At 47.6% G+C, this 24,329-nt stretch overlaps 1 protein-coding gene across 1 annotated transcript in view; it reads left to right on the top strand.

The window, feature by feature from the left end:
• CECR2 (CECR2 histone acetyl-lysine reader) overlaps window positions 1–23,551 on the top strand; it is a gene marked incomplete at its 5' end in the record, with an annotated part of 155,097 nt that extends 131,546 nt beyond the window's left edge. Inside the window, 10 exon segments of the mRNA XM_082666433.1 lie at window positions 7,714–7,843; window positions 8,294–8,331; window positions 8,418–8,509; window positions 8,727–8,853; window positions 9,495–9,871; window positions 10,337–10,465; window positions 10,593–11,409; window positions 19,549–20,851; window positions 22,004–22,115; window positions 22,720–23,551. Of these exon segments, the coding sequence (XP_082522559.1) occupies window positions 7,714–7,843; window positions 8,294–8,331; window positions 8,418–8,509; window positions 8,727–8,853; window positions 9,495–9,871; window positions 10,337–10,465; window positions 10,593–11,409; window positions 19,549–20,851; window positions 22,004–22,115; window positions 22,720–22,725 (3,131 nt within the window). The 3' untranslated portion in view covers window positions 22,726–23,551.
• Window positions 23,552–24,329: the final 778 nt, after the last annotated feature.

The raw sequence follows: 24,329 nt of genomic DNA, 5'->3' as shown, positions 1-24,329 counted from the left end.
CTCCATGCTGTCACGTGATGGAGGCCACCCTGCTTGTCCTGGAGCGTCAGCCTGAGGGACAGGCTTAGGTTGGGTGTGCAGAGCTGCTCTCATAGGTTGGAGGCTGTGAGTGCCTGCTGTCTCCCACTTTCCCTGAGGTGGGCCCCCGGAAGAGAGTTTATACACTTGTCTGTGACTGCCACTCAGGGGTCACTGCAGGTCCCTGACTGGTGGCCAGTGGGACTCAGGCTTGCAGTTGCTCACAGCCCTGTATGTTTGTGAACTTTAGAGGAAAGTGTCCAGTCAGTCTGAATCTGGGTTCTGAGACCCTCCCCTTTGGGACACTGACAGGTCTTGGCACACCCTCAACTGCTGGGAGCCACTGAAATACATCAGGCTGCCTGGACAAGCACAGCGATTTGAGAGACGACCAAGAGCTGGGAAGAGCTAAACAAAAAGGCTCATCTCCCACATGAGGCCCCGCCTTCTAGACTGGGAGAGGCGGTTGTTTCCTTTTCTGCACAGAAGTCAACAGAGTCCAGCAAAATGAAGAAACAGAGGGGGCTTCCCTGGTGGCACAGTGGTTGAGAGTCCGCCTGCCGATGCAGGGGACGCGGGTTCGTGCCCCGGTCCGGGAAGATCCCACATGCCGCGAAGCGGCTGGGCCCGTGAGCCACGGCCACTGGGCCTGCGCGTCCGGAGCCTGTGCTCCGCAACGGGAGAGGCCACAGCAGTGAGAGGCCCGCGTACCGCAAAAAGAAACAGAGGAATATGTTCCAAATGAAAGAAGAGATTACAACCTCAGAAAAAAGCCTTAATGAGACAGAACTAATTTACTTGATAAAGAGCTAAAGTAATGGTTATAAAGATGCTCACCAAACTGGGGAAAAGAATGGATGAACACGTGAGAACTTCAACAGAGAAGGAAAATATTTGAAAGTGCCAAAGAGAAGTCTCAGCTGAAGAATACAATAACCAAAATGACTGAGATACAATAACCAAAATGGCGGAGACTCGATGGTTGAAAACTTCCTGACCTTTGGGAAGGAAACAGACATCCAAGAACTCAAAGAGACCCACACCAAGGCACATTATAGCTCAGTTGTCCAAAGTTAAAGACAAGGAGAGAAAAACAACTTGTCACATACAAAGGAAACCCCACCCTCTCCCCATAAGAACGTGAGCAGATTTTTCAGCAAAACTTTGCAGGCATGATATAGTCAAAGTTCTGAAGGAAAAACTTATAACCAAGAATTCTCTCCCTGGTAAAGACATCGTTCAGATTAGCGACATTAAGAGCTTTGCATTTAAGCAAAAGTGTAGGAGTTCATCACCACTTGTAAGAAATGTTGAAGGAACTTTGTTAAATTAAAAAGAAAGGGCACTTATTAGTAACAGGGACACATGAAAGGATAAATCTCACTGGAAAAGTAAATACATAATAAAGGTGGTGGATTAATTGCCTATAAAGCTAGTATGAAGGTTAAAAGACAAAAGTAGTAACAATAACTATGATTATAATAATTAAAGGATAAACAAGATAAAAAGATGTGAAACATGACATCAAAAGTATAAAACATGGGAGTGGAGAGTAAAAATGATGAGCTTAGAATGGGGTTGAATTTAAGTTGTTACAACTTAAAATAGACTGTTGTAGTTGTAAGTTATTATATGTAAGCCTCATGGTAACCACAACGCAAAAACCTACAGTAAATACACGATAAAGAGAAATGAATTATAAGCATATCACTAAAAATAGTTATCAAACCACAAAGGAAGGGAGCAAGAGAAGAAAGAAACAAACTACAAAAGCAGCCACAAAGCAGTTAGCAGAATGGCGATAAGTACATACCTACTGATAGTTACTTTAAATGTAAATGGGCTGAATTCTCCTGTCAGAAGACACAGAGTGGCTGAATGGATAAAGAAAAAACAAGATCCATCTATATTCTGCCTACAAGAAACTCACTTTAGATGTAAGGACACACACAGACTAAAGTGAAGGGATGGAAAAAGATACCCATGCAGATGGAAACCACAAGAAAATCTGGAGTAGCTGTCCATATATAAGACAGAATAAACTTCAAAGTGAAGACTGTAGTAAGAGATAGAGAGGAGCTATATATAATGAAAAAGGGGTCAGTCTTCAAGAAGATGTAACATTTGCCAGTATTTATACACCCAGCAGAAGAGTATGTAAATATATAAAGCAAATATTAACAGACTTGTAGGGAGAGATAGACAGCAAAACAATAATAGTGGGGGACTTTAATACCCCACTGACATCAATGGACAGATTATCTAGACAGAAAATCAATAAGGAAACACAAACCTTAAATTATATGTTAGACCAGATAGACATGGACTTAACGGATATTTGCAGAACATTCCATCTCGAAGCAACAGAATCCACATTCTTTTCAAGTGCACATGGAACGTTTCCAAGATAGATGAAACGTTAGGCCACCAAAAAATCTTAATAAATTTAATAGGATGGAAATATTTTCCATTCACACTGGTATGAAACTAGAAATTAATAACACGAAGAAAACTGGAAAATTCACAAACATGGGGAGATTAAACAATGTGCTCCTGAACAACCAATGGGTAAAAGAATATCCAAAAGAGAATCAAAATACCTTAAGACAAAAGTGAAAATGTAAGATACCAAAAATTATGGGATGCGGCAAAAGCAGTTCTAAGAAGAAAGTTTTGATAAATGCCTACCTCAAGAAAAAAGTAAAGTCTCAAATACACAAACCAACTTTACACCTCAAGGAACCAGCTAAAGAAGAACATAAAAATCCCACAGTTAGAAGGAAGGAAATAAAGATCATAGCAAAAATAAATGAAACGGAAACTAAAAAGAATAGAAAAGATCAATGAAACCAAGAGGTGATTCTTTGAAAAGCTGAACAAAACTGACAGACCTTTAGCTAGACTCACAAGAAAAAAGAGGACTCCAATAAATAAAATCAGAAGTGAACACTAGATATTACAGCTGGTGCCAGAGAGATACAAAGGATCGTAAGAGACTACTGAGAACAGTTAACATTGCCAACAAACTGGACAACCTAGAAGAAATGGATAAATTTCTAGAAGCATACAACTTACCAAGACTGAATCATGATGAAATAGAAAACCATAACAGATTAATTACTAGTAAGGAGATTGAATTGGTCATCAAGAAAACCTTCCTACAAACAAAAGTCTAGGACCAGTCCAGGAATATACAATGCAGAAATGACAGTCTCTTCAATAAATGGTTTTGGAAAAACTGGACCACCGGGGCTTCCCTGGTGGTGCAGTGGTTAAGAATCTGCCTTCCAACACAGTGAACACAGGATCGATCCCTCCCTGGTCAGGGCACTCTAGATCCCACATGCATGCTGCAACTAAGAGTTCACGTGCCACAACTAAGGAGCCCACTGGCTTCAACTAAGACCTGGTACAGCCAAAAACAAACAAACAAACAAACAAAACTGGACCACTGCTTCACCCCATACACAAAAATTAACTCAAAATGACATACAGACTTGAATGTAACACCTGAAACCATAAAACTCCTGGAAGAAAACATAGGCAGTAAGCTTCTTGACATCTGTCTTGGCGATGGTTTTTTGGATCTTACTACAAAGGCAAAAGCCACAAAAGCAGAAATAAACAAGTGGGCCTACAGCAAACGAAATAGCTTCTGCACAGCAAAGGAAACCATACACAAAATGAAAAGACAACCTACTGATTGGGGGAAGATATTTGCAAATCATATACCTAATAAAGTCTTAATACCCCAAGCAGGTAAAGAACTTATACAAGTCAATAGCAAAAATCCCCCCCAAAAACAAAACCACCAAGCCCAAACAATCCAGTTAAAAAATGGAGGACCTTGGGACTTCCCTTGTGGCGCAGCGGTTACGAATCCACCTGCCAACGCAGGGGACATGAGTTTGATCCCTGGTCCAGGAAGATCCCACGTGCTGTGGAGCAAGTAAGCCCGTGCACCACAACTATTGAGCCTGTGTTCTAGAGCCCATGAGCCACAACTACTGAGCCCACATGCCACAACTACTGAAGCCCATGTGCCTAGAGCCCGTGCTCTGCAGCAAGAGAAACCACGGCAATGAGAAGCCCGCGCACTGCAACGAAGAGTAGCCCCTGCTCACCACAACTAGAGAGAGCCCGTGTGCAGCAACGAAGACCCAACGCAACCAATAAATAAACAAATTTATTTTTAAAAAAAAAGGAGGACCCGAATAGGCATTTTCCCCAAGAAGACATAGAAAAGATGCTCAATGTCAAGTCAAAACCACAATGAGATACCACCTCATACCTGTCAGAATGGCTAGTATCAAAAAGACAAGCGATAACCAGTGTTGGCGAGGATGTGGATTAGAGCAAAACCTCGTGCACTGTTGGTGGGAATGTAAGTTGGTGCAGCCACTATGGAGATTTCTCAAAAAACGAAAAATAGAACTACCATATGATCCAGGAATTCCATTTCTGGGTATTTATCTGAAGAAAACAAAACTAATTATAATAAAAGATACATGTACACCCATGTTCATAGCAAGATGTATAATAGTCAAGATACGGAAGCCACCTAAGTGCCCATCACTAGATGGATAAAGAAGAGTTGGTGCACACACAATGGAGTAATGTTTAGCCATTAAAAAAAAGCGTGAAATCCTGCCATCTGCCACAACATGAGTGGGCCTAGAGGGCATTATGCTAAGTGAAATAAGTCAGAGAAAGACAAGCACAGGATGAGCCGTTTTATATGTGGAATCTCTAAAGAAAAAAGCTCATTAGATAGAACAGATCGTTGGTCACAGGAGGCAGAGTGTTGGTGGGGAAGTGAGAGAACTGGGTTATGTTGGTCTGTCTGTTTAGTTTAAATGAATGGAATAAAAGTTTTAAACAGTAACTGGTAAAAATCGAAGGATGAAGCATTTTGTTTCCTCTTTATGTTTTATTTTGAATATGAAAATAATTGATGAGAAAAGAAGAATTCGGTCAATAAATTTAGCAGAAATACTAGAATTAGAGTAACAAGTAACGAAACGGTGGATCTAGACAAAGCTTTCCTCAACCAAGCTTCCAGGAGACTGCTGAGTCCTAATGCCCTGCAGTAGGGGTCAACTAACTTTCTGTGAAGGGCCCTGGGCCATGCAGGGCTGTGTTTCTATAAAACTGTGTGTGTGTGTGTGTGTGTGTGTGTGTGTGTGTGTGTGTGTGTGTGTGTGTGTGTGTGTGTGTGTGTGTGTGTGTGTGTGTGTGTGTGTGTGTGTGTGTGTAACAAAAGTAGTTTGCTACCTGCCCTGCGTGCTAGAGTTTTTGCTCGGCCCTAAAGCATCCAGTTACATGTGTTGAGTTAACTTCTGTCCCACATATATTTACACGTAGTACTAGGTATATACCTTGGAATTATTGAGAAAACAATCACACAAATAATTTTCTCTACAGTTTACTTCTATCTTGGAACTGTGTTTGATCTTTAAGTATAGGAACTTTATAATGGAAGGATCAGGTAAACACTAATGGAATTTAACACCACAGAAGAAAAGGTAACCATATATTGTGTCTGCTGAGGTGATGAAAAAGGAAGTACAGGCATCACCTATGGAATAACATTGCCAAGAAACACACCGTTTGTCTGGTCAAAGGCCCTCAATAGAACTACCACAGGGCACATTAACACTGTGATGAGAATGCCACTTGCTAAATCCGGAACGTGGGAAATTCTACCAAGACAAAATGACCCAATTTCTCCACCAGATGAATTGGAAGAGGACATTGTTACACATTCCACTAAATTTAAGAGACATACCAACCAAATGCACTGTCTGGACCTTTTTGGATTTGATTTGAACAAACCAACTTAAAATTATTGAACAAGTGGGTAAGTTTGACCTTGACTCAGTATTTGATGTTAAATATTAAATAAATCATTTTATGTTCCTGAAATTCATACAGAAGAGCAGAGGGCCAAGTATAGCCAAGATAATTTTAAAAATCGATATGTTCAGGACACTCATTCTACCAGATAGCAGAATAAAAGCTGCCGTGAATGTGGGAGAGTGTTACTGGCTTGGAGATGGGTAGTGAGACCTGGCAGTGAACAGCCAGAAACAGACCTGGTTCCTCACCAGGCGCTGCCAGCACCATTGCCGCCTGATGGGCTAAAGGCCAAAAGCTTTTTGAAGAAAACATAGGTGAGGGTCTTTAAGATGCTGGGACAGAAAGAATTTAAGTAACAAAAGCATAAACTACGGGGGAAGGAGATTGATATACTCGATGACATTAATTGTTTAAAATTTACAAATGACTAAAACACCTTAAACAAAGTGAAAAGACAAATCAGGTATGGAAGAAGATAGTTTTAATAAAGACTTCTTATCCACGTTATTTAAAAGCACTTCTCCAAATCATTTAGGAATCCAACAACCCACAGGGAAAAAAGGCAAAGTATATAAGCAGGGTATTCACAGAAGAGGATAATAAACATGAAAATACGTTGTGTCATTCCAATCAGGAAAAGGCAAACAGAAACATCAGAATTCCACGTCATATGTATCAGGATAGAAAAAATGCTAAAAATGTCCCCCTCGATGTGAGTGAGGTAGCTCGCTTGCGTCACTTGTGAAGGAGTAGCTGTGAGCCTGTAAAGGCTCCGCAGTGCACCTGGCAGGTCCCTGCTGCCGTGGACCCTGGGGGGCTCACCCGTGCTCGGGAAGGCGCCTCTCTCGAAAGGGTGGTTCTCACGATGCAAAGAATCAGAGTCCTAATGTTAAAGTTTGACAGCTTGGTATGCAGATATTCGTTAATTTGGTTATACTTTTCTTTAAGCTTGAAATCATTCTCTTTGTTAAAAAACAGTTTTGAACGTCGTTCATAGCAAAGTGCCTCTGATTAATTAAAGCAGATACAGATTCTCTTACACTTAAAAGTTTATTTATAAATGAGCATGAAGTAGGAGCAGAGGGAGCTTGGTGAGAGCACGCTGTCTGCAGGTTTAGGGCTGTGTCGTGCTCCCACCGGGCACCTTCCCGGGCCTCTCTCTCCGTCGTTGGGTCTTGCCTTCTGATGGTGTTCTGCATTCCTTGCCTCTCTTCCGCCCTGCTGGCACGAGGGCCAGGCAAGCCAGCAGTGCAGTGTCAAGTATGTTTCTTGTGGCCACAGCTGGGAGCCAGAAAACGCCCTCCCTCTTCCAGCTCCTGGCCCATCCAGCTGGCTTCTTCCCTTGCTCGCAGGAGCCCTCCTCCTGCACTGGCAAGGGTGCACCAGCTGCCGTGGGTGGGGTGGCCGCCGAGCAAGGATAGCTGGTGTGAGAGCTGCGATGGGCTTGTACCGTCCTGGGTGTGTTTGGATTGAGGTCTGGTCCTAAAAAGGGGATGTTGTCTTCTTGCTGGAAAGTTAGGAAGGCCTTGGGGTTGTCAGAGAGGGTGACCCTCAGTCAGTGCTCTGCTTTTCCCTGTCCCTGTAATTCTGCTTTCCTTCTCTCTTGGTCTTCCCCGTCCCCGTCCGGGGCCGCCTTCCTCCCTCACCCCCCGACCTGAACTTGGTAGGACTAAGAGGAAGTGGGTCCACAAAGCATTGCATCTCTAGCACCATCCGAATTAGCAAAGAGAGGACTCAAAGGGAGCAGAAGTCAGCGTTTGGTGATCTGTTTCCTCCTCTCAGAACAGACGTCTGCCCCTCTGGAGCCCGACGCACCTGTGCTTTGTGTTCACGCAGATCGCGCCAAGAGAAGGAAGCTCAGGGAAGAGAGGGCCTGGCTGCTGGCTCAGGGCAAGGCGCTCCCCCCCGAGTTGTCCCACTTGGACCCTCCCTCCCCTCCGCGGGAAGAGAAGAGGACGAGAGACCCGTGAGTGTTGAGTGGCCCCAAGCCTGCCTCGTCGTGTCCTTAGAACAGCCCTCTGTGGGGGTCGTGGCCAGTGCTCGTGAGCTCCTTCCGCTGCTGTCTGACTTGCTGGGTTATTATTCTTTAGATCACAGAAGTACTTACTAGAGTAGAGTAAAACCTGGCAAAGAGTGTGCTATTAAATCACGAACGTTACAGAATCATAAATGAGTTTCACGAAACCATCATTTTGTAGATGGAAAAGGTGGTGGTCCTGTTCGGCTGACGTATGCTGGCCCTCATCCTCGTCGCATTGTCAGGAGCGTTCTCAGTGTTACAGACTTTCCTTAACAAAGGTGTACTGGGACTGTTCCAAACCTGGGCGCAAGTGAGCTGTGTGTGAGGTTGGAGCAAGAGCTCCGAGGAGAGAAGGTGGTCTCAGCTACCGCTAATCTCTTCTTTTCTGATTTACAGCTTTGAGCTGGACGACGATTTCACTGCCATGTACAAAGGTCAGTTCCCACACTCAGCTCCCGTGTTCTGCCTAAGTGTGTTCCCACGTCGGTGTGTTAACCCAGCTCTCCTCTTTGGCCCTCAGTTCTGGACGTGGTGAAGGCTCACAAGGATTCCTGGCCCTTTTTGGAACCAGTGGATGAATCGTATGCCCCTAACTATTACCAGATTATCAAGGTAGAGGTGGCCTTGTCAGCTGTGCGCGGCTGTGGTGTGTGCATCTTTAGTGGTCTGTGTTGCTGTGTGTACGTTCACCTGCTGCCCCTCAAGGGTCAGGGCTGCTGGCTGCACCCCAGGCTTCTGAGCAGCTCCTAATGCTGTGATCGCGCCGCCTCGCAGGACCTGCAGGATGCTGTGTTCTCCAGCCTGTGGTAATTAACGTGTCCTGTTGTAGGTCCCCATGGATATTTCAAGCATGGAGAAGAAACTGAATGGAGGTTTATACTGCTCCAAGGAGGAGCTTGTGAATGACATGAAGACCATGTTCAGGAACTGTCGAAAATATAACGGGGAAAGTAGCGGTGAGTACAGGAGGGGCGGCTGTGGGTGCACGCTGGCACACCAGTAGGACCAAGAGCAACACGCCCCCTCTTCTAGAAGCACACCTTCCAGAGATTCAGACCTTCCTTGGGGACCATCAGGAGAATGTGCGTTAACGCTGTGGGATGGGCGTGCCGGGCCCTGTCCCGCCCCACCTGGCCAGAGGGGCAGCGGTGGCTGGCGGCCCGGGTCCTCGTCTTCCCCCAGGCCCGCCTGGGTCTATTTGTCCTCGGCCCCCACCGTCAGCCACCTTTGCATCACACAGCAGACCTCTGATGACACAGCCCGTGTCGCGCCAGGTGCTGGAACTGGAGCTCACGATGCCTTCTTTTTTTTTACTAGACGGATTCAGTGATTGTACTTAATGTTTCTGCGGTTTGGCATTAAAGAATTCAATTTTTACCGGTTTGGGGTACTGGGCTCACTGTCCCAGCCACACAGGCTGGAGGCCAGAAAACCGTGTACTGGTTTCTTGTTCTGGTCTCGTGTCCGTAGCCCTACAACATAGGAAGCGCTGCAGCCCAGGCAGCCGCGCAGTCGAGCCCGGGGCTGCCCCGTTGCATGTTTGTGGGCGGAGGTCTGGGGGCCTGCCCAGCGGGGCTCAGGCCTCGGTCCCCCGCAGAGTACACCAAGATGTCGGACAACCTGGAGAGGTGCTTCCACCGCGCAATGCTGAAGCATTTTCCTGGTGAGGATGGGGACACGGACGAAGAATTCTGGGTCAGAGAGGAGGAGAAGCGGGAGAAGAGGCGTGGTCGGGCTGCACGCAGCCACGTGTGCACCCGCTCCCGGGACTCGGAGGCGCCTGGCCGGAAGCAGCAGCCTGCGGAGAACGGGGGGAAGTCGCTGCCCCCTGGGCGCCGCGCTGCATCCTCTGCGGCCGGTGAGAGCCGCGGCTCTGCGCAGCCCCCTGGCGAGGTGGGCATCCCGAGCAGCCGCAGCCTCCCTGGACCCCTGCATTACGGTGGACCCAGCCAGGCGCCCCTCGCAAGCCAGCTGGTGAGGAGCAGCTTTGTCCCATCGTGGGTTCCCCTGGTTGAGGGCTGGGGCGGGGCGTGAAGCCTTCTCAGTAGATCCTCTCCCAACATGGTGTCCTGCTTATGGGTGGTCTCTTCTCCCTGTCTGCCCTTCCTCTATCCTTCCTTTATTTTAAATCCTTCTTTTTCGAAATCATTTGAACCATACATTCTCAGCACGGGCATTATTAACCCCTTTTAAGTTCAAGGCACAGAGGTACATACAGTATGTAAGTGAACCCTTCACGAGGGGAGCAGTTGGGGAGAACACTGGCGGAGGCGGCTCTGGGGAGAGACAAGGACGGGAAGCCCCTGCTCTGGGCCCTCCTGTGGTGAGTGTGCGCACGGAGCAGGTGGCGGCCTTGTCCTCCAGCAGGACATTCGTCTTCCGGATGCGAAGGGTGTGCCTCTTCTCTTCTTCTTCTTGCCTTTGCTCCGTGCCCTCCAGAGGCCAGCAGGACAGGGAACGTTTTGTCCTCTCCGAGGGTCGGATCCTGCCACCATCCGTGTCTCCTCTGGAGCCCCAGAGCCGCACCCCGGCGGGCCTGGACAGCATCCCCAGCCTTTAGCAGTGCAGGTAAGCAAACGGCTCAGCATGCACAGGTACAAAGGTGCGTTTCAGAAATACAGTCTCTCCCCAGGTTAAATTGGACTTGTAATTTCCCATTACCTTGTGGTAAGCACATCTCTTTTCTTGTTGCCAGCCTCCAGCTGGAATTAACCATCACCGAGGCCCCCCCGACGAGAAGCCGGTGTGCGGGGGCCTAGCGCCCCTTGCTGACATGGGATCGCGTCCTGGACCCTCGCTGCTCGGGCAGATGAGCAGCCCCAGCCAGGAGGGGACTATGTATCCTCCAGCTCATTTCCAGCCAGGCTTTATCCCTCCCAGGCACGGTGGGGCTCCGGCCCGACCCCCAGCCTTTCCTGAGAGTTCAGAAATCCCTCCCAGCCACATGTACCGATCCTACAAGTACCTGAGTCGAGTACACTCTGCAGTCTGGAATGGGAATCACGGTGCTATAAATCCAGGACCCTTGGGGCCAGATGAGAAGCCCCCCATGGTGCCAGGACCCTCTCACCAGCCTCGCACTCTGGGTCACATGATAGATTCCCGAGTGATGAGAGCACCCCTCCCCCCAAACCAGTGGCCAGAACAATCAGGCTTCCTACCTCACGGAGTTCCTTCTTCGGGGTACATGCGACCACCCTGTAAACCTGGTGGACATCGGTTCCAGCCCCCTCCAGCACCAACGCAAGGTTCTCTCTTTGGAGCACCGGCCCAGGCCCTGCGGGGAATGCAGGGCGGGGACTCCATGCTGGACAGCCCAGAGATGCTCGCCATGCAGCAGCTCTCCTCGCGGGGGTGCCCGGCAGGCATGCCTTACCGCCCCCGCCAACCCGTGCCGCCCCCTGCGCCTGGCCCTTTCCCCCCAGTGGGCGTGGCGGCCCCCAAGCCTGCCTCGGGGGACCCTGGGCGGACACAGGACAGCAGGGAAACACTGGAGCCTGAGAACGGCCGAGGTAATTCTCAGGCTCACCTTCATCTGCCCTTTGGCTCTCTAAGCTGTCAATTAAGCACTCACCTTTTTTTTTTTTTTAACATCTTTATTGGAGTATAATTGCTTTACAATGGTGTGTTAGTTTCTGCTGTATAACAAAGTGAACCAGCTATACATATACATATGTCCCCATATCCCCTCCCTCTTGCATCTCCCTCCCACCCTCCCTATCCCACCCCTTTAGGGGGTCACAAAGCACCGAGCTGATCTCCCTGTGCTATGCGGCTGCTTCCGGCTGCTTCCCACTAGCTAGCTGTTTTACATTTGGTAGTGTGTATATGTCCATGCCACTCTCTCACTTCGTCCCAGCTTCCCCATCCCCCTCCCCGTGTCCTCAAGTCCATTGTCTACGTCTGCGTCTTTGTTCCTGTCCTGCCCCTACGTTCTTCAGAACCTTTTTTTTTTTTTTAAGATTCCATATATATGTGTTAGCACACAGTATTTGTTTTTCTCTTTCTGACTTACTTCACTCTGTAGGACAGACTCTAGGTCCATCCACTTTACTACAAATAACTCAATTTCGTTTCTTTTTTTGGCTGAGTAACATTCCACTGTATATATGTGCCACATCTTCTTTACCCATTCATCTGTCGATGGACGCTTAGGTTGCTTCCATGTCCTGGCTATTGTAAACAGTGCTGCAGTGAACATTATGGTACATGACTCTTTTTGAATTATGGTTTTCTCAGGGTATATGCCCGGTAGTGGGATTGCTGGGTCGTATGGTAGTTCTGTTTTTAGTTTTTTAAGAAACCTCCCTACTCTTCTCCCTAGTGGCTGTATCAGTTTACATTCCCACCAACAGTGCAGGAGGGTTCCCTTTTCATCACAACCTCTCCAGCATTTATTGTTTGTAGATTTTTTTTTTTTTTTGCGGTACGTGGGCCTCTCACTGTTGTGGCCTCTCCCGTTGCGGAGCACAGGCTCCGGACGCGCAGGCTCAGCGGCCATGGCTCACGGGCCCAGCCGCTCCGCGGCATGTGGGATCTTCCCGGACCGGGGCACGAACCCGTGTCCCCTGCATCGGCAGGCGGACTCTCAACCACTGCGCCACCAGGGAAGCCTTGGTTGTAGATTTTTTTGATGATGGTCATTCTGACCGGTGTGAGGTGATACCTCATTGTAGTTTTGATGTGTATTTCTCAAGTGATTAGCGATGTTGAGCACCTTTCATGTGTTTGTTGGCCATCTGTATATCTTCTTTGGAGAAATGTCTGTTTAGGTCTTCTGCCCATTTTGGGGTTGGGTTGTTTGTTTTTTTTGATATTGAGCTGCATGAGCTGCTTGTACATTTTGGAGATTAATCCTTTGTCCGTTGCTTCATTTGTAAATAGTTTCTCCTATTCTGAGGGTTGTCTTTTCGTCTTGTTTATGGTTTCCTTTGCTGTGCAAAAGCTTTTAAGTTTTATTAGGTCCCATTTGTATATTTTTGTTTTTATTTCCGTTTCTCTAGGAGGTGGGTCAAAAAGGATCTTGCTGTGATTTATGTCAGAGTGTTCTGCCTATGTTTTCCTCTAAGAGTTTTATAGTGTTTGGCCTTACATTTAAGTCTTTAATCTATTTTGAGTTTATTTTTGTGTACCGTGTTAGGGAGTGTTCTAATTTCATTCTTTCACATGTAGCTGTCCAGTTTTCCCAGCACCACTTATTGAAGAGGCTGTCTTTTAAGCATTGTATATTCTTGCCTCCTTTATCAAAGATAAGGTGACCAAATGTGCGTGGGTTTATCTCTGGGCTTTCTGTCCTTTTCCATTGACCTATATTTCTGTTTTTGTGCCAGTACCATACTGTCTTGATTACTGTAGCTATGTAGTATAGTCTGAAGTCCAGGAGCCTGATTCCTCCAGCTCCGTTTTTCTTTCACAAGATTGCTTTTGCTGTTCGGGCTCTTTTGTGCTTCCATACAAATTGTGCAATTTTTTGTTCTAGTTCTGTGAATAATGCCATTGGTAGTTTGCTAGGGATTGCATTGAATCTGTAGATTGCTTTGGGTAGTAGAGTCATTTTCACAATGTTGATTCTTGCAATCCAAGAACATGGTATATCTCTCCATCTGTTTGTGTCATCCGTAATTTTTGTCATAAGGTCTTTTGTCTCCTTATGTAGGTTTATTCCTAGGTATTTTATTCTTTTTTGTTGCAGTAACAAATGAAAGTGTTTCCTTAATTTCTCTGTCAGATATTTCATCATTAGTGTATAGGAGTGCAAGAGATTTCTGTGCATTAATTTTGTATCCTGCTGCTTTACCAAATTCATTGATTAGCTCTAGTAGTTTTCTGGTAGCATCTGTAGGATCTCTATCTGTAGTATCATGTCATCTGCAGACAGTGACAGTTTTACTTCTTTTTCCGATTTGGGTTCCATTTATTTCTTTTTCTTCTCTGATTGTTGTGGCTAAAACTTCCAAAACTATGTTCAGTAATGGTGAGAGTGGACAACCTTGTCTTGTTCCTGATCTTAGAGGAAATGGTTTCAGTTTTTCACCATTGAGAACGATGTTGGCTGTGAGTGTGTCATATATGGCCTTTATTATGTTGAGGTAGGTTCCCTCTCATGCCTACTTTCTGGAGAGTTTTTATCGTAAATGGGTGTTGAATTTTGTCAAAAGCTTTTACTGCATCTTTTTCTGATCATACGGTTTTTATCCTTCAATTTGTTAATATGGTGTATCCCACTGATTGATTTGCATATATTGAAGAATCCTTGCATTCCTGGGATAAACCCCACTTGATCATGGTGTATGATCCTTTTAATGTGCTGTTGGATTCTGTTTGCTGGTATTTTGTTGAGGACTTCTGCATCTATGTTCATCAGAGATTCTGGCCTGTAGTTTTCTTTTTTTGTGACGTGTGTCTGGTTTTGGTATCAGGGTGATGGTGGTCTCGTAGAATGAGTTTGGGAGTGTTCCTCCATCTGCTATATTTCGGAAGAGTTTGATAAGGATAGGTGTTAGCTCTTCTCTGAATGTTTGATAGAATTCACCTGTGAAGCCATCTGGTTCTGGGCTTTTCTTTGATGGAAGATTTTTAATCACAGTTTCAATTTCAGTGCTTGTGATTGGTCTGTTTATATTTTCTGTTTCTTCCTGGTTCAGTCTCGGAAGGTTGTGCTTTTCTAAGAATTTGTCCATTCTTCCAGGTTGTCCAGTTTATTGGCATATAGTTACTTGCAGTAATCTCTCATGATCCTTTGTATTTCTGCAGTGACAGTTGTTATTTCTCCTTTTTCATTTCTAATTCTACTGATTTGAGTCTTCTCCCTTTTTTTCTTGATGACTCTGGCTAATGGTTTATCAATTTTGTTTATCTTCTCAAAAAATGAGCTTTTAGTTGTATTTATCTTTGCTATTGTTTCCTTCATTTCTTTTTTATTTATTTCTGATCTGATTTTTATGATTTCTTTCCTTCTGCTAACTTTGGGGATTTTTTTTGTTCTTTTTTCTCTAATTGCTTTAGGTGTAAGGTTAGGTTGTTTATTTGAGATTTTTCTTGTTTCTTGAGGTAGGATTGTATTGCTATAAACTTCCCTCTTAGAACTGCTTTTGCTGCATCCCATAGGTTTTGGGTCATCGTGTTTTCATTGTCATTTGTTTGTGTTTTTTTTTTTTTCTCTTTTCTTTTTGCGGTACGCGGGCCTCTCACTGTTGTGGCCTCTCCCGTCGCGGAGCACAGGCTCCGGACGCGCAGGCTCAGCGGCCATGGCTCCCGGGCCCAGCCGCTCCGCTGCATGCGGGATCCTCCCGGACCGGGGCACAAACCCGCGTCCCCTGCATCGGCAGGCGGACTCTCGCCCACTGCGCCCCCAGGGCAGCCCTGTTCCTGGGTGTCCTTTGATTTTCTCTTGATTCCGTCATTGATCTCTTGGTTATCTAGTAGCGTATCGTTTAGCCTCCGTGTGTTTGTGTTTGTATATTTTACAGATCTTTTCCTGTAATTGATATCTAGTCTCATAGCGTTGTGGTCGGAAAAGATGCTTGATACGATTTCAGTTTTCTTAAACTTACTGAGGCTTGATTTGTGTCCGAAGATATGATCTATCCTGGAGAATGTTCCATGAGCACTTGAGAAGAAAGTGTATTCTGTTGTTTTTGGATGGAGTGTCCTATAAATAGCAATTAAGTCCATCCTGTTTAATGTGTCATTTAAAGCTTGTGTTTCCTTATTTATTTTCATTTTGGATGATCTGTCCATTGGTGAAAGTGGGGTGTTAAAGTCCCCTACTATGACTGTGTTACTGTCAGTTTCCCCTTTTATGGCTGTTAGCATTTGCCTTATGTAATGAGGTGCTCTGTGTTGGGTGCATAAAATTTACAATTGTTATATCTTCTTGGATCGATCCCTTGATCATTATGTAGTGTCCTTCTTTGTCTCTTCTAATAGTCTTTATTTTAAAGTCTCTTGTGTGTGATATGAGAATTGCTACTCCAGCTTTCTTTTGATTTCCATCTGCATGGAATATCTTTTTCCATCCTGTGTTCTGGTGGTTGAGGGTGGATCTTGTTTTCTGGTGGGCAGGACTGCATCTGGTGGTGTGTTTTGGGGTGTCTGTGACCTTATTATGATTTTAGGCAACCTCTCTGCTAATGGGTGGGGTTGTGTTCCTGTCTTGCTAGTTGTTTGGCATAGTGTGTCCAGCACTGGAGCTATCTGGTCTTTGAGTGGAGCTGGGTCTTAGTGTTGACATGGAGATCTCTGGGAGAGCTCTCGCTGGTGGATGCTACTTGGGGCCTGGAGGTCTGGTGGTCCAGTGTCTGGAACCTGGCTCTCCCACCTCAGAGGCTCAGGCCTGACAGCTGGCCAGAGCACGAAGACCCTGTCGGCCACACGGCTTTTGGGAAGTCTGACGTCTTCTGCCAGCATTCAGTAGTTATTCTGCACAAGTTGTTCCACATGTAGATGTATTTTTTGATATATTTGTGGAGAGGAAGGTGAGCTCCATGTCTTACTCCTCTGCCATCTTGAAGGTCCTCTCTCTTCACACCTCCTGTTGCTAGAGAGGATCCCCATTTTATCTGGAAAGGACATAAATCTGGCCACCTCACTTCACGCCTAGCCCATCCACCTTTTTCCCTTTGTGCTTATTGGTCTGATTCACTTGCTCATAGCGGGCCCCATGCAGAGGCCTTGCCACCGGCCCTTCAGACCAGAGTTCCTCGTGAAATGGCTGAGCCGACACTTCAGCTCAGGACGTGCACTGAAGCTCCACACAGGACACTGAACTCAAAATGACTCACCTTTTAAGACAGACTGTTGTACAAGATGTAGACTGGCCTCCAGCCTCTTTTCCTTAAATTACGCTGGGTTGAGCCAGTCCTGGTCAGAAGGATTTTTGTGATGACCATCGCTGCACAGGGGCAGTGCTTACTGTACCAGGCACTCTTTTTGAGACTTTTACCCATAATGACCCTCTGAATTCTCAGAGCAAGCCTTTGAGGGAGCTTTTATTATCATCGTCGTTTTTATAGATAGAAATTCCAAGGCACAAAGACGGTTATTTGCCTTCATCTAGTTCTGGGGACAGGGGTGGTTGGGTGGGTCCTGGGGTTTGAACCAGACGCACCGGGTCCAGCGTTCGTGTCCTCAACCCCTGCATTATCCAGCCCCACTTAAAAATTGCTGTGCTGAAAGTTACCCATGGGAAATACATTTCCAGTGTTTTACTTCACGTCCAGTCCTCTCCATTCTGCTCTCCTCGGATGCGTATCTGTGCCGCTGGGAATGAAGAGTAGTTAGTGAGAGCAGCCAGTCTTGAAGGGGTTTCTCAGAAATGCCATTTAAGCGAGTAAACGTAAAACTGCAGGAGAAAGGTGACAGGACTGCTCTGTGTGATCAATGCTTGTTTCCGGGATAGACATCTAGCCTGTGTTGCATGTGAGAGAGTGGGGGACACCTGGACTTGTGCAAAATATGATGACGATTCCATGTAAAGTTGGGGGTGGACCTAGAACTCAAACTTCCATTTAGTGTTTCTTTGGAGGAAAGCCCCGTTCCGTGAATACCAGCTTTAGCAAAATTTTCCAGTAATGATTTCAGACATGTTTGGAATTCACAGCTTTGGAGGAAAAGTCCCAGGACCAAACCTTGGAGCAGTCTGTCTGTTGGTTGCCATGGATTTTTGTTTGTTTTGTTTGCGTTTTATTATCTTAATGAAGTGTAGTTGATTTACAATGTTGTATTAATTTCTGCTATACAGCAGTGATTCAGTTACACAAATAAATACATTCTTTCCCATGATGGTTTATCACAGGATATAGAATATAGTTCTCTGTGCTATACAGTAGGACCTTGTTGTTCATCTGTCCTGTATGTAATAATTTGCATCTGCTAATCCCAAACTCCCAATCCATCTATCCCCCACTTCCCCTCGCACTTGGCAGCCACATCTGTTCTCTATGTCTGTGACTCTGTTTCATAGATAACGTTATTTGTGTCATATTATAGGTTCCACATGTAAGTGATATCATATGGTATTTGTCTTTCTCTGACTTCACTTAGTGTGACAATCTCTAGGTCCATCCATGCTGCTGCAAATGGCATTATTTCATTCTTTTTTACGGCCGAGTAGTATTCCATTGTGTACACATACCACATCTTCTTTAGTCATTCATCTGTCGATGGACATTTAGGTTGCTTCTGTGTCTTGGCTATTGTAAATAGTGCTGCAGCGAACATTGGGGTGCATGTGTCTTTTCGAATTATGGTTGTCTCCAGATATATGCCCAGGAGTGGGATTGCAGGATCATACGATAACTTTATTTTTAGTTTTTTAAGGAACCTTCATACCGTTCTCCATAGTGGTTGCATCAATTTACATTCCCACCAGCAGTGTAGGAGGGTTCTCTGTTCCCCACATCCTGTCCAGCATTTATTATTGGTAGACCTCTTCAATGATGGCCATTCGGACCAGTGTGAGGTGATACCTCTTTGTAGTTTGGATTTGCATTTCTCTAATAATTAGTGATGTTGAGCATCTTTTCAGGTGCCTCTTGACCATCTGTATGTCTTCTTTGGAGAAATGTCTATTTATGTCTTGTACCCATTTTTTGATTGGTTTGTTTTTATGTTGAGTTGTATGAGCTGTTTGTATATTTGGAAATTGAGCCCTTGTTGGTCGCATAATTTGCAAATATTTTCTCCCAGTCCATAGGTTGTCTTTTCGTTTTGTTTATGGTTTCCTTTGCTGTACAAAAGTTTGTAAGTTTCATTAGGTCCCACTTGTTTATTTTTGTGTGTGGTGTGAGGTGTTGCCGTGTTTTATGTTGACTGAATGTTGAAAAGTGCACATTTTCATTATCATTGTATAGCTTGTACCTTTGATCTTTAAAGCCAGCATTAGTTTATCAGGAGCCTGTGATCCTAGTTGATCTTAAAAGTCATGAATTCTTGATCTTGTCCTTAAGCTCTCACCAGAATCGTATTGTGACCACCTCTGGGCAACAACTCTGCCCTACCTCAGAGATCATAATAATAAGACGTGTTTATGGCTAAACACAATAGCAAGGAAAAGAATTCTGAGTTTGTAATTAAGCAGTTGAGTCTAGTAATTTAGTTTGATTGTTTATTAAATTTCTGTAATATGCTGAAGGTGCCTTTTGAGTGTTAACACTGTCGGCATCCTGTTTTCAAGATGTCCAGACAAGACGTGTATTTTCATCCATTCAGCAAATACTGATTGAGCCCCGTTTTGTGTGAATGACTGAGTGTGTGGTGGGGAACAGAACCTAGTCCCTACTCCCTTGGGGCGGGTGTCCTGACGGCAGAGGTCGGGTTCCGGCATTCCTGGTGTCCTCATGCCGGGTCCCTCTTTCTCACTGTCAGGCCACAGCCTCCCAACCAGGCCTGCAGTTCCAGCGCCAGCGCGCCCTCCGTCCATGTTTCACATGTCCTTGGAGTTGGGCACACGGATTGCACCCCCTTGCTAGTGCGGAAGGGATCGCGAGGCCTCTGGCAGATCTTGCAGGAGCTGCAGAGCCTTAGCCCTGGTCTGGGTTGGGGGAATCAGGGTGTCGCCACCGGGGCCCCACGTCCACATTGTCTGACTGCCCATCATATGCTGAGGTTTCAGCTCCCGAGGCGCAACTTTGTCTCCGTTTTTCTTGCAGCAGATCCCTTGCCTGGGCTCGAGGAGAAACCAGCCAGTGTTGGTGCTTTGGAGGGGGCGTTCCTCAAGCAGCTACCTCACCCCGCGCCCCCACTGCAGGCCGACTGTGCCAGGCGGAGCTCGCCCCAGGGAAGGGATTCGGATGGCCCAGAGCTCAGGCGCGAGTCCTCGGAGCCTGGAGACAGCTGCCCAGTGAGCGCGGGCAGGGGCGCCTGGCTCTCGGGGAGCGGCTTCGCAGGCGCAGCCGCCCAGGGGTGTGCCCTAGCTGACCTGGGGGCACTGCCTGAAAACGGACTGAGGGTGGAAGCCTCCCCGTGTGGGTCCGAGGGCAAGGGCAGAGCGCCACCAGAGGCCATGCCACCCGCCGAGCCCACGTGCGCCCCCCTGTATGCGCCTGGCCTGGAGTACCCCAGCTCCACTGCACGGTACCACGTCGGCCCAGGCCTGCAGGCTGTGGGCCCTGTGATGGGGGGCAAGCCCTCAGCCCCGCACCCTCAGCCTTTTCCCCCTCGGGCGTTTCCGTCCCACGACCCTCATTCTGGAGTCTTCCCCCGGTACCGCCCCCACCAGGGAATGAGGTACCCCTACCAGCCGCCACCTCAGCCTTCCTACCATCACTACCCGCGGACTCCTTATTACTCGTGTCCACAGGGCTTTTCAGACTGGCAGAGACACCTCCCTGCCCCGGGAAGCCCGAGCGGGCCCCCGCCGGCTCAGCCTGCCCCTGCCAGGCCCCTCTTCCTCGATAAGAGCGTTGGGGCTGGGCTGCAGGGCTGCGAGGCACTGAGCGCTGCCTTAACTTCCCCCGCGCGGGTGGACACCGTGGTCGCCAAGACAGCTGATGGGCAGAATCCCGGCCCAGAGGAGAAGCAGGATGAGTCTATGGAGAGGCCAGAGAGTCCCAAAGAATTTTTAGATCTGGACAACCACAATGCAGCTACCAAGCGGCAGAGTTCGCTGTCAGCCAGCGAGTATCTCTACGGAACGCCCCCTGCACCGCTGAGCTCGGGGGTGGGCTTCGGTTCGTCTGCTTGCCCTCCGCACGGGGTGATGCTGCACGCGGGGCCTCCTTACCCGCCGCAGCGGCCGGCCGGGCATTTCCAGCCCAGGGCTTACTCCTCCCCCACGGCTGCTCACCCACCTCACCGCCCAGTGGTGGCCCAGCCCAATGGCCTGTCCCCTGAGTGCCCCCTCTACCGCTATCCAGAAGAGGGCCTGGGCCACTTCCAGGCTGTGATGATGGAACAGATGGGCCCTGGAAGTGGGGTGAGGGTGCCTTTCCAGGAGATGTACAGACCGTCCGGGTAAGGCTGCACAGAGTGCTGTTTTCTAGGGGAAAAAAGAGTAGATGGTAGTTTTAACAAAGAAAAACGGCCTTGGTAATGAAGGTGGTGTGCGTGGTGTGGGCGCGGGAAGAGCACGTGGGTTGTGGGTGCTGGGGACTTACTGGGAAGGTGCTAGCTTTGGAGTCCAGTTTTGTCTGTGGTGTTTTTTTCCCTCGTGAAAGTGAATTGGCATTTAAGTGACCGTTCAGTTAGATTTTGGACACCTGATGGCCAGCGTTTGGGAGCTGTAGGCAGAGGCTGTCACCTGGGTGAAGGGGTCTCAGACCTGGGGTGGGCGGCCACAGGTGGTGTCCCAGGCTTACTCCTTGCCTCTCATTTCTTCCTTTAACACTGAATGAAAAAACTAGGTTTATCCAGAGCTAGGGCAAGTTACATTACTGTCCCCATGAGAATTCTGATAGACCCACCCGGGTAATCTGTCATCCAGGAAGTTTTCAAGTCAAAAGTCTTGAAAAAGCCTCACCATAAAACCAGCACCATCCACCTTAAGAACCCGAGTGTCCCTCCCAGGGCCAGCCTCAGAAGACCTTTCCGCATTTGCTTTAGGCCTCTCTGAATACCTGTTATGTTTCTTGTCTTATCTTTGTCTCTGTCCTCCTGGAGCGCAGCCCCAGGCCATTACCCCAGCAAAGGAAGTAGCGTCAGCTGGTCTGATGGAGGCCTTATTGGATTTCTTCAGTTGTCCGCAGAGTGTCCTTGTAGCTCTGCTTCTTTTTGATTTTTTTCCCCATTCAGGATCCATTCGAGGTTCATGGATCTAGTTCGGTTGCTGTGCCGGTGTAGTCTCTTAATTTACAACGTTGGCTTTGCTTTCTTTGTTTTTCAAAGTCCGGAGGCCACTTCTGCTGTCAGAGTGCCCCAGACCCTGGATTCTTCTCGTTGTTTTCTCATGTTCAGAGTCACATTGCACACCTTTGTCAGGAGTCCTGCACAGGTGGTGTCAGGCATCTCTCACCCGCCACACTTGGAAGCACCTTTGTCAGTGTGCAGTGTTGATCTCCTGGGTAGTCAAGGCAGGGTCTGTGTGAGACTTTTCACAATTAAAGGTTTTTTCCTTTGCACTGAGTCTGTCTTCGCTCATTCTTAACCGTTCCTTACTTACGTCTCTAGACTGCAGATGCACCCGGCCCAGTCCCGGCCCTCGTTCCCAAAGACGCCGGCACCAGCAGCGCCACAGGAGGGGCTGCCACCACATAAGCCCCCAACACTTCCTCTCGATCAGGTCAGAATGATGAAATATCAGAGGTCTTCTCATTCTTCCAGGTGGCAGGAAGTAAGGACTTGAGTTTGTTGCTGTCGATGCAGAGACTGTCCCCAGAAAGGGCTTTGTGTCCTGTGGGCAGCCGGGGAGGACCCGGCCCAAGCACTCCAGCTGACGGGGCCTCGGAAGCAGCTTCCCTCCCGTACTGGCGAGTCCCTTATTCCTGTTCTTACGGCACCAGCTGTTTGGGGATTATTTAAACTCCCTTTTCCCAGACTGGCTGCCAGCATTTCTTGGATACCATCCCTTGTCTGTTTTACCCTCCCCACCTACTTCATCTGGGAGAGGCTGGTCCACGGTGCTGGGCGCCGTGCCTTGAGCTGCCCGTGCCTGCTCTCTCTCCCCTGCCCCGACCCGGCCTCCCTGGAGGCAGGAGTCCTCGGCGCTACAGGGCTGAGCTGTGAGTCGGGCGGTCCAGGATTCAGAGCCCGCACTCCAGCAGAACTGGCTGACGAAGCCAGATCAGGCTGTTTCCCCAGACGGAGAGGAGTGCTTGAGCTTAATTGTTCTTAACAGTTAACACATGTTAATTTTGTTTAAATTGTCTTTATTTTGCTTCCCTCAGAGCTAGTCCAAGGAGGAAACAAGCCCCAGGGAAACAGAAAGCTGCATATGACGAGGGTGGAGAATGGGGAGGAGGGGGGCGCAGCCCCACCCACCTCTCCCGTCATTGGCATCACTTCGTGCGTCCCAGAGCCTGGACGCCCCTCCTCACCGACGCACCTGCTCGCGAGGTCCTGGGCGAGAGTGGAGACCAGATGGGCTGGACTCTGGTGGCTTTTCCAGACCCTGAGACTCTTGTTCAGGGAAGATCATCCTGACCTGGGGGGGCGGTGCTGGTGGGCTGTCATGGCAGCTGCACTCAGGTATACGTTTGGGGAAGGGACTACTCGTGTTGGATGTGTTTGGAGCTGGGTCCAGTTTACAGAGTTTTCATGTTGCCTTTAAGATGATTTCTGTCGTTGGTGGTGAATGTATTGTACATAAAGCCTGCAGGGCGGGTGGTGGGGATGGAGTCTGGCTGGTGGGCCTGCAGCCCTGCTGACCCTCCTCTGTTTACAGCCCTGACCCACTCACATTTGGGAGCTGGAGGAGAGGGCAGGCAAGGCCGCCGTGTTTCCTCTAACGGGCTCTTCCTGTCAGCATGAGGGGCAGCCCCCTGGCTTGGCGCCCAGGTCCTGATCCAACACAGCGGCGCCCCTCCTGGTTGGCCAGCTGCCCCGCCAGGTAGTTGTGAACCAGTATCAGGCATTTGCTCGTTAGAAGGTGAGGTGACCTGTCCCCATCACAGGCCTGCCGGGACTGTGGTCTAGAAGACGCCACAAGCTTCCTGGCACGAATCCCAGTTTGTGGCAGTGACTACTCAGGTTTGTATATGTTTAGTATCAATAAAGAAGCTGCACAGTTTTTAATAGGAAAATGTATTCCATAGATTTACAGCTTGAATTTAGGAATATTTCAGTATATATAGTTTTTATTCATTTTATGTGAATCATAGTAAAATAAGTCATGGTGATTTAAAATAGCTATCAAGAGCAAGTTCTTGAAATCACTTGTTTGTCTGTGATAGGAAACAGTTTTACAGTATTAAGTTACTTTATTACAGTTTTAGAAGCCAACGACACTGGATTCTCCCTGTTTAGCATTCTTTGATTTTAGCTGAGATGCCACCAAAGTTAGGACTCATACGTTTTAAACTTTCGAATATCCCACAAAGGAAAAAAGAAAAAAAAAAACAACTAAGGAAGATGCCCTCAAGTTAACAGGTTTCTGTAAAGAATAGTGTATTTTTCAAGCATGCCTTTGGGTTAGTAGAAAAGCTTCCATAAAACATTGATTGGTTGATTTGCACTTGTTTCTTATAAATTCAGCTGTGTGAGAGGCCGGGAAAACCTTGCCTCCAGTCCTAGCGTCCTTGATGAAGCTGGAATAAACCTGCGCTTTCAGTAGGAAAAGAAACAAGTTGGAAACATCCCTGTTGTCCACGTGGAACCCAGGCACCAGCTCCAAACACGTGGATGCTGACCTGCGGGGCGCACGAGGCTTGGGCAGGTTGAGCCCTGGGAACGCGGACGCCTCCCAGACACGCTGCACAGAAACACGAATTTTTCCTTACCAGACTAAAATTTGGCGTGCTTTTAGATGGAGTGAGTTTGGGGGCTGTGTTCTCATTGG

This window comes from Grampus griseus (assembly GCF_964374135.1).
Source record: "Grampus griseus genome assembly, chromosome: 11".
Taxonomy (NCBI): domain Eukaryota; kingdom Metazoa; phylum Chordata; class Mammalia; order Artiodactyla; family Delphinidae; genus Grampus; species Grampus griseus.
Note: the sequence above shows the minus strand (reverse complement) of the source record. Positions and strands in the feature narration are given on the sequence as shown.